The sequence below is a fragment of the Protomyctophum parallelum genome (assembly GCF_964188405.1).
Source record: "Protomyctophum parallelum genome assembly, chromosome: 4".
Classification (NCBI taxonomy): domain Eukaryota; kingdom Metazoa; phylum Chordata; class Actinopteri; order Myctophiformes; family Myctophidae; genus Protomyctophum; species Protomyctophum parallelum.
In genome coordinates this window covers 47,193,855-47,212,495 of record NC_139700.1, presented here as the reverse complement: position 1 = coordinate 47,212,495, position 18,641 = coordinate 47,193,855, and the positions used below count along the sequence as shown (strand labels likewise).

The 18,641-nt window shown below is 45.9% G+C and overlaps 1 protein-coding gene across 1 annotated transcript in view; it reads left to right on the top strand.

The window, feature by feature from the left end:
• Positions 1-16,701: 16,701 nt before the first annotated feature.
• Positions 16,702-18,641, top strand: part of LOC310857229 (uncharacterized protein) — a gene marked incomplete at its 5' end in the record, with an annotated part of 17,425 nt that continues 15,485 nt past the window's right edge. Inside the window, 2 exons of the mRNA XM_083762841.1 lie at positions 16,702-16,874; positions 18,397-18,533. Coding sequence (XP_083618967.1) covers positions 16,702-16,874; positions 18,397-18,533 — 310 coding nt within the window. The remainder of the gene's footprint in view (positions 16,875-18,396; positions 18,534-18,641) is intronic.

Genomic DNA, 18,641 nt, shown 5'->3' with positions numbered 1-18,641 from the left:
CTCTCTCACAGCTGGGGACAAATAGCACATGGAGCTGAGAGGAAGTGAGGCCACGAGCACACAGGAATGTTTCACTTCAAATGCTCTGAAAATGTTCACAGCTGTCATAGTCTCTCTCTCTCTCTCTCTCTCTCTCTCTCTTGGAGATCAGTCAGTGATCGTGTGTGCGGTGTGTGCATGCGGTGTGTGCATGTGGTCTGTGCGGTGTGTGCATGCGGTCTGTGCGTGCATGCGGTGCGGTGCGTGCGGTGTGTGCGTGCGGTGTGTGCGGTGCGTGCGTGCATGCGGTGCGTGCGGTGTGTGCGTGCGGTGTGTGCGGTGCGTGCGTGTGTGCGTGCGTGCGTCCTGCAGGTGGTATTTGTTGTCATGTGGACATTGAGTGTTTTTTTGTGTCCTTCACCAAAATGTCAGTGTGCTCCTGGCGAGATGTTTCTGAGGTGCTGTGTCAGCCCCGCGTGACACTCGTTGGACCCGTATATACTGCCCTGCTTTCTGCTTCCACAACCAATACACATTCTGTCGCTTGTAGATCTGCTATCCTGCGAGGCACACCGTTGCTTCGATCCGCACCAAACTGGACCCCGACACTGGCCAGGGCTGTGCACCCACTTAGACCTGAGGACGATTCTACAACATGTCTTCTAAATCCTGACAGTTTTCTGAAAAACCCTCATGTTTCTATGTCAGTGGTTCTCAAACATTTTCATGTCAAGAACCCCCAAGATTATATGTAATTGGCCGCCGACCCCCATCTGAAAATATGTTGTTCCAGGGACCCCCCCCCCCCCCCCCCCAGAAGCAAAGATTTGAGTTAAAAATGTTCGCTCTGAAAGATTATACATTCCACGATTTAAAATAAATAGCAGACCTACATACAAGCTCGTATGAGCTTGCAGATCTGCTATTTTTCAACAGCTAAAGCATAACATAATACGTAATGCTTTGGTGCACTTCCCCTCCTTGTGGAGAAGGGGGAGTGATTGATTGATTGATTGATTTATTAACAATTTGCAGAATTACAGTACATTTCAAGTACAACTTGGTGGGATATTACACACTCGTTAAGTAAGCACCCTTACTTTTAAGAGTGTGCGGCCGAGCTGTGCTGTTCTATATAGTGCCTGGGCAAAGGAGTGACGCGTCAGAATTCTCCAGGATAGACCAGCTCTCTGTCCTGTGCTTCGCGGGGCCCCCAAATCTGTGGACTGATATGATCGAATCCGAATTCGTGATGTAACAGGTCGTATTTGCTTTCATATATGTCTTTGCTGTTCACATGTATATATCACATGACCATTCAATTTGGGATAATTGTGGGCAATCAATAAATGCCAGATCTTGTGAATCCATAATTTTAAGTGTACAGCCTGTTTATTGGACTATTAGATAACCCTCTCACAGGATGGCGCATCAAACTCAATACAAAAACTGTTAACTGTGAGTGGATGACACCATGAAGCATTAAACTTGTTTCAATAGGGCCCACCATTTTCAATGCATCAAAACATTTAGAAACGTACGAATATACACTTCTATGAAGTCAAAAACAGGAAATCATCATCGGAGGTAAAAAGGAAATAAATAAAATAAACATATACAGTGGGGGGGAAAGGGGTGGGTGGGGCATTCAGATTTTACGGGGCCCCATTTCGAATTGCAGCCGTCCGTAGGTGCCCTTTGAGAGCGGTTTTGAAGGAGTCAAGGCATTTGCATGTCTTAATGACTGTTGGTAGGGCGTTCCACATTTTGGTGGCATAGTAGCCTCGATAGCCAGGCTTTCATTTCGTCTGCGCGAAAGATGAAAGCCTGGAAAAAGCCGTGGGCTGAACAAGTCTAAAAGTGGGAGTCAACCCTTCCGGGTGGGCGTCGCTCTAAATGATGTGACGTAGCGCTGCACTAGGGGGGAGAGGAGGGGCCGGGGGTGACGGACAGATCGATGAGATCCAATCAGGGTGCGCGCATTTCTGAGGCGCGACCCGCCCCTCTAGACGAGAAATGTCTCGCTCTGGGTCAGGCTAGTGGCATAGAAGCGAAATTAATTTAGTCCCTTGTTTGTGCCGAATCTGGGCTGTACATCATGGTTTGTTGAACTCCCTCTGATGTTGTGGGTGTGGACTTCGTTGACATTAAGGAAGTATTTAGACGGGTACATGTATGGGTATCTTGGTGGTGTATCGAATCTTGTGGACCAGACCCATTGCAAGATGCTGTACTCTGTCGTCGACCCTAAGCCATTCCAGCCTGTCAAAGTTGGCAGGGGTGAGGTGGGTTCGGGGAGTGAGGCCAAGTAGTAGCCTGACCAGTTTGTTTTGGGAAGTCTGGAGCCTTGTTTTAAGGGCCTTAGAGGTGCTGTGGTACCAGGAGGTGCATGCATAGTCAGAGCAACCTTGTATGAGGGCTCCTGTTAAGGTCTTCAAGGTGTTTTTGTTGACCAGTGAGGAGATCCTGTGAAGGAATCTTGTTCTTTGACTTTTTTTATTACGTCTGTGGCCATTTTATCACCGGAATGATTTGCCTCCAGGATGGAACCTTAATTTCATCTTTTCATGTGATAATATTGTCACCCAATCTCACTATTTGCTCCAAAAAGGATGGATTCACTTTTTCCCAGATAAAGATAGTTTGTTATCAGCGTGGCCCTTTAAGTAGGTAGAGTACTTGAGTAAATGTACTAAGTTACTTTACACCACTGTGCCTTAAACTGCTCCTGCTTCTCTAGCGAGAGAGAGAGAGAGAGAGAGAGAGAGAGAGAGAGAGAGAGAGCTGCAGAGATCATTGTGTTGTGCAGCCACTAACCAGGACCATTTGGTGTCTCCTTTCCTTCACCCCTCCTCCCCCCCCCCCCCCCCCCTTCCTGTCTGGGTCAGGGCGGTTTTACATTATTTGGTTTAACATCAGGGGCTCTGTGGGGTCCTCGCAGGGACATGGGGACGGGACGGGACCAAAAGCCAGATTTATACTTATGCTTACGTGAACGCCATAGGGCCGGTTTTGCCGGTTTTAGCGGAAACACCCTACTTCAGAGTTGTGAACTGCAACATAGTGTGTGTGTGTGTGTGTGTGTGTGTGTGTGTGTGATATATATATATATATATATATATATATATACATATATCGTTGCCGACGTGTAGAAACCATGTGTTCATATTCAACATTTTCTTCGTCGCTCAAAATCAGTGAATATAGCCGTTCCCGTGAGCTTGTAAATGTGCTACTAATGTTTGCTATTAATTTGTGAAAGTGTTCGAAAGAGAAAGAGTTTATGTCTGTTAGTATGTTTGGCGTTATATGTTTATCTAATGAACTATAAGAGAAAGAGTTTATGTCTGTTAGTATGTTTGCCGTTATATGTTTATCTAATGAACTATAAGAGAAAGAGTTTATGTCTGTTAGTATGTTTGCCGTTATATGTTTATCTAATGAACTATAAGAGAAAGAGTTTATGTCTGTTAGTATGTTTGGCGTTATATGTTTATCTAATGAACTATAAGAGAAAGAGTTTATGTCTGTTAGTATGTTTGGCGTTATATGTTTATCTAATGAACTATAAGAGAAAGAGTTTATGTCTGTTAGTATGTTTGGCGTTATATGTTTATCTAATGAACTATAAGAGAAAGAGTTTATGTCTGTTAGTATGTTTGGCGTTATATGTTTATCTAATGAACTATAAGAGAAAGAGTTTATGTCTGTTAGTATGTTTGGCGTTATATGTTTATCTAATGAAACTATACAGCGATGGCGATGGGCCGTCCAAGAAACCTTGTGTTGAACAAGAGATGCTATCCGGGACATCGGTCGGCTATTTTCAAATGGCCAAAATGTATAAGGTTAATTATTACAGTATTTAAGTAAAAGTACTTAGTTACTTTCCGCCACTGGTTCTGTGCGTGTGGGAAATGGTGGGGGGGGGGGACCTCTGGCGGCCCGGTGAAGGGGTCGGAACCCGGTGTGTGTGTGTGTGTGGGGGGGGGGGGGGGGTTGCGTCCGCTCGCTCTTCCATCACACACTTTATTTGGGTTTTAGAGGAAAAGGAAAAAGGGAGGGGGAAGAAGAACAAAAAAGGTATATTCCAAAGATATCAGAAGGTGAGGTGGGGGTGAGGTGGGTGGGGGGTAGGAACAGAAGTCTTAGCCCTGTGACCCCTGGCCATCCAGCCGTCCCACCCCCACTGATAACAAAAGACACATAAAGGTGGGGGGGGGGGGGGGGGGGGGGAGAGATTTAGTCCAGATTACTGGTTTCCTGGTGTCCACCCTGTGTGTGTGTGTGTGTGTGTGTGTGTGTGTGTGTGTGCGTTGTTAAAAACACACCCGTGTGAATTGACGGGCGCTCTTATCGTCGTACAACACACACAACGTGAATGATCCATTAATTGTCAATGGGAAATTGGGAATTTAATCTTTATGTAATTAGCCGATTTGCTCGCTCTTATCATTGTATACATCGTCATGATGTAACTATTGCATTAGTATGGCGGTGTGGCTCTGCTCATGTGATATCATATAATTATGCACAACCGATTGTTTTATTTCAAAGTGTTAAATATTCTGTGAGATGTTTATTGTCATCCCGTGTATCTACAAGTGTTGCGTCCACATGCAGCGCGTTGTGAGCTTACTGTTTTGAGTATTTTCGGTGTATCATGTGATATCTCAGATTATCTGTGCACCGAGACACAGCTCTGATATCAACAACAAACCCCAGAGCAGAGCATAACAAGACATTACGTCAACAGCATAACTTTCGATGCATTCCATATATCACATAGATACTGAACATATCACGTGATCATAATACAATCCATAAATCACATAATAATCACTGATAGATACCCATAACAGAACTAGATAACCACATATAGTACAATCCATAAATCACATGTGTGTAATCACAAATGGTAAATGGTAAATGGTGCATTTATATAGCGCCTTTATCCAAGGTGCTTTACAGAGATTGTGCATTACATTCACCCATTCACACACACATTCATACACCGATGGCAGCGGAAACCATGCAAGGCACCAACTAGCACATCGGGAGCAATTAGGGGTTCAGTGTCTTGCTCAAGGACACTTCGACAGTAACTCTGGGGGAGCCCGGGTTCGAACTGGCAACCTTACGGTTACCATCCAGGCACTCTACCCCTGAGCCACTGCCGCCCCTCCACAATGGAGGAGGCCGGGTAGGTGGAGGACATTTGAATGCTGACATCTGACAACAGAGACACAAAGTTGCTCAAAAGCGCATGAGGCGGATTCACTCCTCCTTCCTGGTAGGAACAGAGTGCATTCTGGGACGGATTGCAATGGTGAGTGGCCCCAAACACATGAACACGCTGCCGTTGAACGCGCTACGAGCGTCGTCCGTCGCGACGTGTACAATGATAGTCAACGGACAGCGCGTTCATGTGTTTGGGGCCAGGCTGCAATACCTTCATTCGGCCACTATGTCCATTTCGCCTCAAGATTTCCTCTGGGTGCCTTCTCTATAAATATATATACTCTAAGGTCAGCTAGCAAACCTCAAATTGCGTGCGTGCGTGCACGTTGCACATGTTGACTGGGGGAGTCTCTGCATGTCTATAAGTCTCTCAAGACAGACTGTTCTCACGTCAAGGGGTCGCTGTTTTCCCCCGAACATTTGCCAATTGGGACTCTCAGTATTGCTGTAGGTCAGCCATGAGACGACGGGTCTCTGAGGTTGGGAAGCACTTGTCTGTCTGTGTCTGTGTCTGTGTCTGTCTGTCTGTGTCTGTGTCTGTGCCTGTGTCTGTGTCTGTGTCTGTCTGTCTGTGTCTGTGTCTGTCGGTCTGTCTCGTGCTTGTTGTGGTTGAAGTGGGGGCGGGGCTTATCAAAGAGACAATCCGGTGTCTGACACGAGGCCAGATCTTCCTGACAACCCATTTATCACGCTCATCACGACACTATTATGATGGTCCAGCACGGTGCCACACACCCCACGGGAGACCACACACGCACACACCCACGCACGCACGCACGCACGCACACATGCACGCACGCACGCACGCAGAGTCAAAACAACGGGCATGTCAAAACAACAGAGATGGAGACAGGACTCGTGTGTGTGTGTGTGTGTGTGTGTGTGTGTGTGTGTGTGTGTGTGTGTGTGTGTGTGTGTGTGAGAGAGAGAGAAGCCTCATCAATAAATACTAGTCCATGTTTGCACCCAAACAACATTCTATATGCGTACTTTGATTCAACCACAACCAGGATTGCTTCACTTCGTTGAGCTGATGTCTGTGTCACACTGTATACTACTGTATCTGTCTGTCTCTGTCACACTGTATACTACTGTATCTGTCTGTCTCTGTCACACTGTATACTACTGTATCTGTCTGTCTCTGTCACACTGTATACTACTGTATCTGTCTGTCTCTGTCACACTGTATACTACTGTATCTGTCTGTCTCTGTCATACTGTATACTACTGTATCTGTCTGTCTCTGTCACACTGTATACTACTGTATCTGTCTGTCTCTGCAGGCTTTGTCTCAGTCACACCGTACTACTCTATCTGTCTGTCGTTGTGAGCTTGTAGATCTGCTATTTTCAGCATGCAACCAATTGTAAAATGACTTATACTGGATCTCTTGTCCACTAGTCCCTTCATAACATTTTAGTCTATAGTTTGTATTGGTTGACGAAATAGTCAATATCTTTAGTCTTATAGTTTTAGTCACCATAGATTATTTTTAATTTAGTTTCCCTTCAGTTTTGGTCCGTGGAAAAAGGTAGTCGACGGACATTTTTCGTCTTGGTTTTAGTCGACGAAAACAACACAGCGCCCCAGGCTATGGGACTGTGTCCATTTCAAGTTCCTCTGGTACAAAGATGAGAGCATGCGTTGCTGCTCACACCTTGCACCCTGTGCATGCGTATAGATGAGAGCATGCGTTGCTGCTCACACCTTGCACCCTGTGCATGCGTATAGTTTAACTTCTGTAGAGTCCGTTGTCTGACAACCGCGCCCATTTACCACCTGACGTTGGAACCACGGAGAAGTCCATGTTTACGTCGCTTCAGCAATAAGCTATCTGTGCTAATGGTCGGTCGGAAAGGTTGGTCAGTCGGGCAGTTTTTGTCAGCATGTAGACATACTCTCTCCCCCTCTCTCTCTCTCTCTCTCTCTCTCTCTCTCTCTCTCTCTGTCTCTCTCTGCCTCTCTCTCTCTCTCTCTCTCTCTCTCTCTCTCTGTCTCTCTCTCTCTCTCTCTCTCTCTCTCTCTCTCTCTCTGTCTCTCTCTCTCTCTCTCTCTGTCTCTCTCTCTCTCTCTGTAATGCACAAAGCCATTCTCTAGTATTGGAGGATGTTGGGTTCACATAAGGGCACAGGTCAAGGAGAACCACAGTCCCCCCTTTTAAAGTTGTAAAAAGATTACGAGATCATTGCCAGAGTGTTATACTGAACTCGATTTGTTACAATTCATCGTCGAGAACGATGGAGAGAAGTCACGTATGAATCGCACGCTTTCATGTCCTTGAGCCTTTTATGCTGCTAAAACTGGACCAGTGGTTATGGATATGAATGTATTAAACGCTGTGCGAACGTGAGAAACAAGCCAAGGAAACACTCGAAGACACTGAGTCTTCATTTAACCCATTCTGGGCGGGTTCCCCTTTTGGTATAAGCATTATGTTATGCTTTAGCTATTGAAAAATAGCAGATCTACAAGCTCATAGCGCGCCACCGAGTGGTGCGCTACGAGCTTGTAGGTCTGCTATTTTTGAATAATCGAATAACGACTGACATAGAAACATAGCTTTTTCCGAAAACTGTCACGATGTAGAAGACAGTTTTCGAATCTGATCTCAGGTCAAAATGGGTTAACTCTGAGAGTGTAACATTCATTCCGACCCTTATACCCGTTGCGATCGTATATATACACTCTCAGAGTCAAACTCAAACGAGCACTCTGGACTTTTAGCGTGGAGGAGGAGGAGTGCAGCGGCTTGTCTCAATGAGCTGCCTGTCTCGTTGACATCGATGTCAAAAAGCTTCTAGGATCCCATCCAAAAAGCCCCAGAACAAGTGCTTGTTGGATGGGGGGGGGGGGGGGGGGGGGGTGGAAAAGTTCTCAGAAATGCATGAGGCTTTATTTTCGTACGCTTTGATGTCTCGATAGTCAAATAAAAAAGATTGCAGATGGAGATTGAAAAGGTTAGCGATCGCCTCTCGCTGCCTCTTCATGAATTGTAGATCAAAGTGGTTCCCGGGGACCCACCAGGGGGGTACTTGAGGACCCAAAGTAGGGTCCGGGGACCCACCAGGGGGTCGTTGAGGGAGTTCCAGGGGGTCCCCCATGTGGCTAAATGATAGTTTGGATCCAAATGGAACATTATGGGTAACTATTTTAACAGCGGGAGACCTTAGAGACAAACGGCGAGTGTCCAATCGCCCACTATCGCCGGGTGACGTTGCCCAAAAGATGAATTATTTGAATTATCAGAGCGAACGTTTTTAACTCAAATCTTTGCTTCTAGGGACGTCCCTGGAACAACAGATGGGGGTCGGCGGCATATTACATGTATTCTTTGGGGTCCTCATAGCGTGCCACCGAGTGGCGCTACGAGCTTTTGAAAAATCGTGAAAATGTGGCACAAATCTTTGAATATATATTTCAGAGAGAACATTTTTATTTAAAATATTGGCATCTGGGGGGAGGTCCCTGGAACTACATATTTTGAGATTGGGTCCATTGAAAATTAATGGTCTGTATCTTCGTGGCTTCATGTAGCGTCCATTGGAAATTAATGGTAGCCTGTATCTTTGTACCTTCATGTTGCTGGCGTCCATTGAAAATGAATGGTAGCCTGTATCTTTGTATCTTCATGTTGCTGGCTTCCATTGAAAATCAATGGTAGGCTGTATCTTTGTATCTTCGTGTGGCGTCCATTAAAATGAATGGTAGCCTGTATCTTTGTATCTTCATGTTGCTGGCGTCCATTGAAAATGAATGGTAGCCTGCATCTTTGTATCTTCATGTTGCTGGCGTCCATTGAAAATCAATGGTAGCCTGCATCTTTGTATCTTCATGTGGCGTCCATTGAACATGAATGGTAGCCTGTGTCTTTGTACCTTCATGTGTTTTTTACCTTGGAGTCGATGGCCTCCATTGAAAATGAATGGTAGCCTGTATTATTTTTTTTACCTTGGAGTCACTGGCCTTCATTGGAAATGAATGGTAGTCTGTATCTTTGTACTTTCATGTGTTTTTTACCTTGGAGTCACTGGCCTCCATTGAAAATGAATGGTAGTCTGTATCTTTGTCCCTTCATGTGTTTTTTTAACCTTGGAGTCGCTGGCCTCCATTGGAAATGAATGGTAGCCTGTATCTTTGTGTAGCTGCCAGTGTTGAACGCAGCATGAAAGAGCGCATAAATCCAGTCATATGTCTCTCTTAAAATAACTCTGTCCCATCTGTGTCATAGAGGCCAGATCCTCCATGCACTGCGTGGTGTTTTTGCTCAGAGTTCTGCTACTCCCCCCCGGGGAGCACCTCTCTCTCTCTCTCTCTCTGGTGGTGAGTCTGGTGGTGAGTCACAAGCGTCTTCAAAAGGCCGCCGGGCTATAGCGGAGTCTCTTTTGGTGTTTTTTTGTTTGTTTGTTGTGACTAGAGGCAGCAGCCAGTCACCATGAGGCCCCGGTGCTGCACGCACCGTGACACAAGCTCTGGGCCCCCAGGCACAAATCTTTGAATATATATTTCAGAGAGAACATTTTTATTTAAAATATTGGCATCTGGGGGAGGTCCCTGGAACTACATATTTTGAGATTGGGTCCTTTGAAAATCAATGGTCTGTATCTTTGTGGCTTCATGTAGCTTCCATTGAAAATGAATGGTAGCCTGTATCTTTGTACCTTCATGTTGCTGGCTTCCATTGAAAATTAATGGTAGTCTGTTTTTTTGTATCTTTATGTTGCTGGCTTCCATTGAAAATCAATGGTAGGCTGTATCTTTGTATCTTCGTGTGGCGTCCATTAAAATGAATGGTAGCCTGTATCTTTGTATCTTCATGTTGCTGGCGTCCATTGAAAATGAATGGTAGCCTGCATCTTTGTATCTTCATGTTGCTGGCGTCCATTGAAAATCAATGGTAGCATGCATCTTTGTATCTTCATGTGGCGTCCATTGAACATGAATGGTAGCCTGTGTCTTTGTACCTTCATGTGTTTTTTACCTTGGAGTCGCTGGCCTCCATTGAAAATGAATGGTAGCCTGTATTATATTTTTTTACCTTGGAGTCGCTGGCCTCCATTGAAAATCAATGGTAGCCTGTATCTTTGTATCTTCATGTCGCTGGCTTCCATTGAAAATGAATGGTAGTCTGTATCTTTGTACCTTCATGTGTTTTTTACCTTGGAGTCGCTGGCCTCCATTGAAAATGAATGGTAGTCTGTATCTTTGTACCTTCATGTGTTTTTTTGTTTTTTTTTTAAGATATTTTTTTTGCGGCTTACGCCTTTATTGATTTTTTAAGGGATAGAAAGTAGGCTGACAGGAAACGGGAGAGAGATGGGGGGATGACATGCGGTAAAGGCCGTGTCGGGTCCGGGAGTCGAACCCGCGGCACACTGCGACTGGATCACCAGTCCGGTGCCCAGACCGTTACGCTACGGCCTGGGCCTTTCATGTGTGTTTTTACCTTGGAGTCGCTGGCCTCCATTGGAAATGAATGGTAGTCTGTGTCTTTGTACCTTCATGTGTTTTTTTACCTTGGAGTCGCTGGCCTCCATTGGAAATGAATGGTAGCCTGTATCTTTGTGTAGCTGCCAGTGTTGAACGCAGCATAAAACACAAGAGCGCGTAAATCCGGTCATATGTCTCTCTTAAAATAACTCCGTCCCATCTGTGTCATAGAGGCCAGATCCTCCATGCACTGCGTGGTGTTTTCGCTCAGATTTCTGTTACTCCCCCCCGGGGAGCACCACTCTCTCTCTCTCTCTCTCTGGTGGTGAGTCTGGTGGTGAGTCACAAGCGTCTTCAAAAGGCCGCCGGGCTATAGCGGAGTCTCTTTTGGTGTTTTTTTTGTTTGTTTGTTGTGACTAGAGGCAGCAGCCAGTCACCATGAGGCCCCGGTGCTGCACGCACCGGGACACAAGCTCTGGGCCCCCAGGCAGGCAGCGCCCATGTGTTTGTCACACGTACATGAGTGAGTCACTGGGTGTACTTGCTGTATACTCTACTGTACGTACTACTACCACTGGCACTACTGCTGGGCCATGCACAGCAGTGGTGGACGTGGTCGGTCTGTCATGTGAGTCATGGAAGGCTGTGAGGAGGAGGAGGAGGAGAGAGAGAGAGAGGGGAGAGAGAGAGAGAGAGAGAGCAGAGCAGAGCAGAGCTTCCCAGAATGACTCACATGCGCCGCAGCCTCTCTGTCAGTCAGTCAGCATGTGGCCTCTCTTGGCCTGCGATGTGAATCCACATCACACAACCGTGTCAGCATGTGTCTGTATCTGTCTGTAACATTTTTATTTCATTTAAAATGCCGTTCAAATGCCTGGCTATAATTATAGTTATGTTAACTTTTATGAACTATAAATACAAATACATTTGACATTAAAAAAAGCCAATAACATTGTAATACTATACTCATTAAGCTACTAATTTAGACTGAAGTAATTAAATCCGGTCATGACTCATGATGACTCGTTTGGAATTGTAACGGCTCAATTATACAACAGGTTGTTTCGAGGAAGCAATCTGATTGGTTGAAACAGCCTTCTAGCCGTGCTTCAAACGAGCACCACTCCACACCTAATCAAAACAAAGATTTCAGCTGCTCTGTTCTCCCAGAGCGCAGCAAACTCGGTGGCTAGGCTAGCTAGTTTATTGGGACATTTATGGTCGTAGTGTCTGCATCAGCCATTAAAAAATATTTTTTTCTTCTTCAGTTTCTTAGTTTTAAGGGTAACTGTTGTATAATTGCAATATTACACGAGAGGGGGTGGTTTAACGTCATTAATGCACGCCTGCGATGCTGCAGGAACAAGCCCTCAGGGCGAGTTCTGAAAGCAACGCAGAAGTTAGACCACCCCCTCTCGTGTAATATTGCTTAAATCAGTAATATATTGATGCCGATATTAAACCTGAGGGCCAAGTGTGATGGTGGCGGGCCACATGTGGCCCCAGGGCCACCAGTTGCCCATGTATGCTCTACAGCGAGCCAAGCAAGGTGTGATTTGGACATGGACATGCATGTCCAGATCATGTGGGACCCGTCATGGTCTGGCTCTCTGCATGCCTGTCTTTCCTCTGCCCAGTTCTGCCCCAAGGTTAATTAAATAAGGTTACGTAGGAAGCGAAGACCGTACGGTATGGACTCCATGTTGCTCCCCTGGAAGGAAAGAAACATGTGCAATGGACTATATATGCAGCCAACACGTTCAGCTTCCTTGGTCTCAATCAAAAGTGTCTTTCCTTCCAGGGAGCAAACATGGAGTCCACCGTACGGTCTTCGCTTCCTAACCTTGGTTCTGCCTGTCTTTCCACCTCGGCCACTCCCACACTTCCCATTGTCTTTATTCAGACCGCAGCCATCTTGCCAGCAAGGTGCTACCTATAGGTGCGACTTCCCATGTACACTAACACTTTGCAGTGTTAGTGCAAGCTTTCCCTACAGCTGCAATGTTGGTGAGTTTGACGTTATTTAATACAGTTAAATAGGACTTCTATGGGAAGTTGCACCTACTGTAGGTATAGCACCTTGCTGGCAAGATGGCCGCGGTCGGCCCAGGCCGTAGCGTAACGGTCTGGGCACCGGACTGGTGATCCAGTCGCGGTGTGCCGTGGGTTTGACTCCCGGACCCAACACGGCCTTTACCGCATGTCATCCCCCCATCTCTCTCCCGTTTCCTGTCAGCCTACTTTCTATCCCTTAAAAAATCAATAAAGGCGTAAGCCGCAAAAAAATATCTTAAAAAAAAAAAAAAAAAGATGGCCGCGGTCTGAATAAAGACAATTGCATCTGCCAGTCCTAGTTACTCACCTGTCTCCAACTCCCTCATCGGCCCAGCTGGGCCAATGCCCACAATACAAACCTGTGAACACTTCCACAGTCAACCTGCTTCCTATAAAACTGGACTATTTCCACACTCTTACACCGTTGTCCCAGGCTGCTCTACCTTGATGTTTTGGACTTGTCATTTTTGTATTACTGAAAAGTTTGCATTCTTGGACTTCCTGGTTTCTGCCTTTAATTGTGCATCCGTAAGGTTTTTTGCTTTTTTCTTTTACTTCTCGTTTACTGCTTTCCAACCATGCAGTGTTGTTTTTGGCAGCACATTTTGATTTTAGTCGTAGTCTCTTGAATAGTTTTCATTTAGTTTTAGTCACATTTCAGTCACCTTTAGTCTTACGACTAAATCTACAGTTGATTTAGTTGGCTAAAATGTGTTTTGGCGGGCCTTGATGCCGTCGTAATGGCCGATGTTACACTTGCTGAAAATAGCCGATCTACAAGCTCACAACTGTGAGCTTGTAGATCGGCTATTTTCAGCATGCAACCAAGTGTAAAATGACTTATACTTAGTTTTAGTCGACGGAATCAACACTGGCCTACAGTAACCCTGGCGTCCTTCCTGGCTTGCCTGGCTTTGATATTAAAATTTGGATGATGATGACGGCCATGGCCTGTGGAGACTAGAGCTGTCCCGCAGCCAAGCGGGCGCTGCCCATCCCGTCCTGTCCCACCCCCATCCCCCCTGAGCCACTGAGCACTGACTGACTGACTGACTGGCAGCTTTTTTGTGTCTCTGCCAACCCTATGGTGGGCATGGTATGGCACCGCATGATGTCTAACCCATTCTGACCTGAGATCAGATTCATACGAGGTTTCCACTGGACACACACTGGTCTGATTAACCCATTCTGACCTGAGATCAGATTCTAAAAAATGTCAGTCGTTCTTCGATTTTTCAAAAAATAGCAGACCTACAAGCTCGTAGCGCGCCACTCGGTGGCATGAGATCTACAAGCATGAGCTTGTAGATCTGCTATTTTTCAATAGCTTAAGCATAACATGATGCTAACACCAAAATGGGTTCCCGTTCAGAATGGGTTAAAGCCCAAACCACACCAAATAGTTAGGTAAAGTTAGCTTAAGTTGTGGCAAATCTGTAAAAAATAAATGCTTACCACTAGCTTTCTTCAAAGATGTGTTCATAAAGGTGTCTACTATCACAGAATTTTTTCTTCCAACCCAACTCCCTTGGGAAACTTTGTGACAGCTGCTGAAAGTTGGGGTACCATTATCAAACAATATAGGGCAAAAGAACTCCAAATTTCATTATACTTTAAGTAGCATGTGACATGTCAAACTAGGGGGTTTTCAAGATTCTGAATCCAATGCAAGCATTAGTTTTGCACACAAAACACTCCTTTGCCTAAAAATGCCCATAGCCGTCATCACAAATGTGATGAGGTCAGCACATTTGGGCACATTTAGGGAGTTGGGTTGGAACACAAGGGAGTTCGGTTGGAACGCATTTCTCTGTGATAGTAGACACCTTTATGAACACATCTGTGAAGAAAGCAGATTTACCACAACTTAAGCTAACTTTACCTAACTAAAACGGTCAGTTTGGGACAAAACGTTGTTTAAGTTAAACCACACCAATGCAACTCAATGAGTTGGCTTCACGTCGCCATTTAGTGCCCTAGCCAAAGTCCATAGACCTGGCTGCCATATGACGACGGCGTAATCTTCAAAATGCATGCATCGCAGGAGGGCTAGTAGTGCCCGTCAAAGCTCTGAGCACTTGTTCTGGTCGCTGTGTTTTTCTTCACACGGTGTTTCTCCATTCCAGGTGAACGTCCAGACTAAAACGTCTGTCACACCAGCACCTGAGAGCAACGCCTGGATCTCCTCACTGATTCGTCAGCCATGCTGTCTGTCACACCAGCACCTGAGGAGCAACGCCTGGATCACCTCACCGATTGGTCACACAGACACCTGAACCTTCTTAGCGATTGGCCACACAGACAGCTGGACGAGATTGGTCGACTTATCCCATGGCACATCTAAGTGGACATCATGGACTCTAATTGGACTAACCTGTGAGGACAGGAAGCTGTGACTGAGCACCACCTCACACCTGGTAAGTTACAATCTTTATTTAAACTAAGCTTTTACAACTATAGTTAGTTTCCTGCGATTGTGACATCTAGCCAACTCGGGACTCCTGGGTATCGCTGCCCTCCACACTTTCCCATATCTAACAGAGCTCTACAGTGCTGTTATAGCTAAGCTGTCGCGCCGCAGTGCGTCTACGTAAGTGGTGCACTTCCTCCTCCCCCTCCTGGCTTTGCCCTGCAGGGTTGGTAACTCAGAGAGTCAATTGACTTTCCTCTAGTTCAGGGTGCCTGACGCAGTAGCCTAAGACTTTGACTCTCGTAGAGGTATTTTTTTCGATTCTGACGTCATCTCTCCACTCATGGGGTTTACATTTTTGGCTTGCGGACCTATAATCGCTCTTAACATGTGCAAAATCGAAGGTATTTACGTGGCTGCCCCACTTCTCAGCTTGGCCTACGTTCTGCGCTTACGCTGCGTTGTTTTAAATAAAAAAAGGTGTTTTGATCCACTCTGTCTCGGAATCTGGCATCCATCTTGGATTTCACTCCATTGTAAATGCGCAACAGAACTTTGGCTGCGCCCCTAGCGGCCAAAGTTCCGTCTCTCTCTCCGACTTTGTCTGCGACCGGTGGTGGTGTCCCCATAGAGGTCCACATTTCTGATGCAATGTATAAGTTATACAATCTTTTATTTAACAACGTTTTGGCCCATGGGTCGCCAGGCAGCGTAGTGGTCCAGGGCACCCTATAGACTGCAATGCCAGGCCTGACGGCGTGTCGCGGGTTCGAATCCCGACGGCCTTTGCTGCGTGTCACTCCCCCATATCTCATCCCACGTCAGTCCAACTGATCCTGTCAATGTCTACACCCGTTTACACCTACAGTCACTATACTGTAGCTCACAGCACCACACAGTGATCGGTCCAATTTTGACAGGGAATTCAGATTTAGTCTTTTGAATAACGTGCAATGTAGCCCATTTCCCGCCTCCATTAATTGATCCCTCGATCGCGTATTGCCATGGTTTAATCACGCGTAACACTTACTTTGAAGAGCCAAATATCCGTAACCGGATGTTGCAATGACAAACTGGCTGGTGTCATGACCGGTTGTTGTTGTTGTGGCGGGTTCTGGCGGGCTTCGTGTTATTTTTCATTATTTCATCTGAAATAATTTAGTCTTTTTTAGTCTAGTCTAGTCTTTGCTCCGATTATTTTATTGGCGCTCGCCGACAAAACCCCCCAATCTGACGCAAGTAAGTGCAGGCTTTGATCGCCAAGGTTTTTGCTCGATGTGCAAATATCTAGCAGGTTTGATATTCGGCTCTCTCACCGACTGGACATCACGCAGTATGAACGGGATTTGCGACCGCACCCTGAGAAGCTCCATATTACAGCCAATGAGAGCACAGGGAAGCTGTGCTGCCTCACACAAGCTCCATATTACAGCCAATGAGAGCACAGGGAAGCTGTGCTCACACATAAGGTTCATATTGCAGCCAATGAGAGCACAGGGAAGCTGTGCTGCCTCACACAAGGTCCATATTACAGCCAATGAGAGCACAGGGAAGCTGTGCTGCCTCACACAAGCTCCATATTACAGCCAATGAGAGCACAGGGAAGCTGTGCTGCCTCACACAAGGTCCATATTACAGCCAATGATAGCACAGGGAAGCTGTGCTCACACATAAGGTTCATATTGCAGCCAATGAGAGCACAGGGAAGCTGTGCTGCCTCACACAAGGTCCATATTACAGCCAATGAGAGCACAGGGAAGCTGTACGTTGATAATGCAGCGTATGGAATATATATGCAGCAGCCAACTGTTATTATGGAAACAATTGGACCACGTGCACTTTGTGTGCCCGTGTGTGCGCACATACTGTACGGAGAGAGTGAATGAAAATCTAGATTCAGCATACTGTCTCGCTCTAGCTCACGTAGGCTATCACATACTTTTCCCCGTGTGTGTCTGTGTGTGTGTGTGTGGGGGGGGGGGGGGGGGGGGAAGAGAGAGAGAGAGAGAGAGAGAGAGAGAGAGAGAGAGTCCTGTGTCGGTGTTGCACATGTATCACGGGAGCATGCACGTGAGACGTCAATATAAATCGTAATAAAACAAATGTATGTATAACAAATGTATCGGGTCTGGATCGCATGCCGGTGAACTCTTGCAGTGTGTGTGTGTGTGTGTGTGTGTGTGTGATCCCTTGTCTGCGATCAAAGAGTATCTTTGTGAAAACCACAAAGATATAAACGACAGGCAATTAAAAAAAAGAGACACTTGTATAGTGTGAAATACTTAACGATCTGATGACTCAGCCTGCGACTTTAACATCCTACCATGTGTTCGAGCCCTTTGTCATGCCAGGGTTTGATTTTCACACAAATACTAGTTTACTGTTTTTGAAAACATTTTTAAATGGTTCAACTATAGACATTGTGAGCTTGTAGATGAACTATTCAAAAATGTGTTTTTTTTTACAGGCAAATACGTTTATAGAAAGGTGTAACACTGGCCAAAATAGGGCCCTATAGTATGTTTTGTTAGTTGATAACATCAATGATAAGGGCTATACCAATTAAACCCTAGGAGAAGCTCTCGTCATCCTGCTAAATGCCTAACCGACACTGACTTCGCTGATGACATAGCGCTCATCAGTCAATCGTTGGAGCTGGCCCGGGCTCTCCTTCAGTCTCTTGAGCAGGCCTCCAACTGTGTTGGTCTTTATCTCAACGAGACGGAAACGTAATACGTAAATATATGCAAATCCAACAATAACCACCACGTCATCAAAACACTTAACAGCACTCCTTTGAAACAGGTTGATGACTACAAGTATTTGCGTTACAAGTATCTTTTTCCCAAAATAACTTTCAAACTAGGAAGGGTATGGCCTGGTCAGCCTGCAATGACATGCATAAGATCTGGTCATCCCAGCCTGCGATGATGAGGATTTTAGCTTGCATGGCTGCTGTTTAAAAAAAGATACACTTAAGTACAAATAAATAACGCCCCCTAAAAATAGGGACACCAGCTTGAAAGCATGATTGCAGGCAAGAAAACATGTCTCTAACATGTGTGTCAGTTGTCATTAATGTCATTTAGATGGATGGGGCCGTGGATCGAGATGCAAAGAAACATTGTTTTGAAGTGGAGAACATAAATGCATGTGCAAAATAACTGACTTTGAGGTCAAACGCTATAGCGGGGATGGCGAGTACCCTTATACCGTCAGCTGGAACCGCCCAAAAACGTCTGCCCCATGGCTGTATACCTGTCTCGTGATGTTCTCTCCAACAGCGAGGGTCTTTCTCTCCACTCCAGGCGCTCTAAGTGTCTCAGCGCGTTTATCTGGCCGTCCCTCGGGGGGGGGAGCGCGGAGAGAGAGAGAAGTGGCTTGGCGCGGGATCTGTCACCGAGGCGGCCTCCATCCATATGTGTGTCACCCAACTATTTTGGCAGCCACCGAAATGAGGACCTCCTGTTTAGGTCTGTGGGAACCCAGTGGCAGTCGAAGCTTCAGGCTCTTCCTCGCTCCACAAACT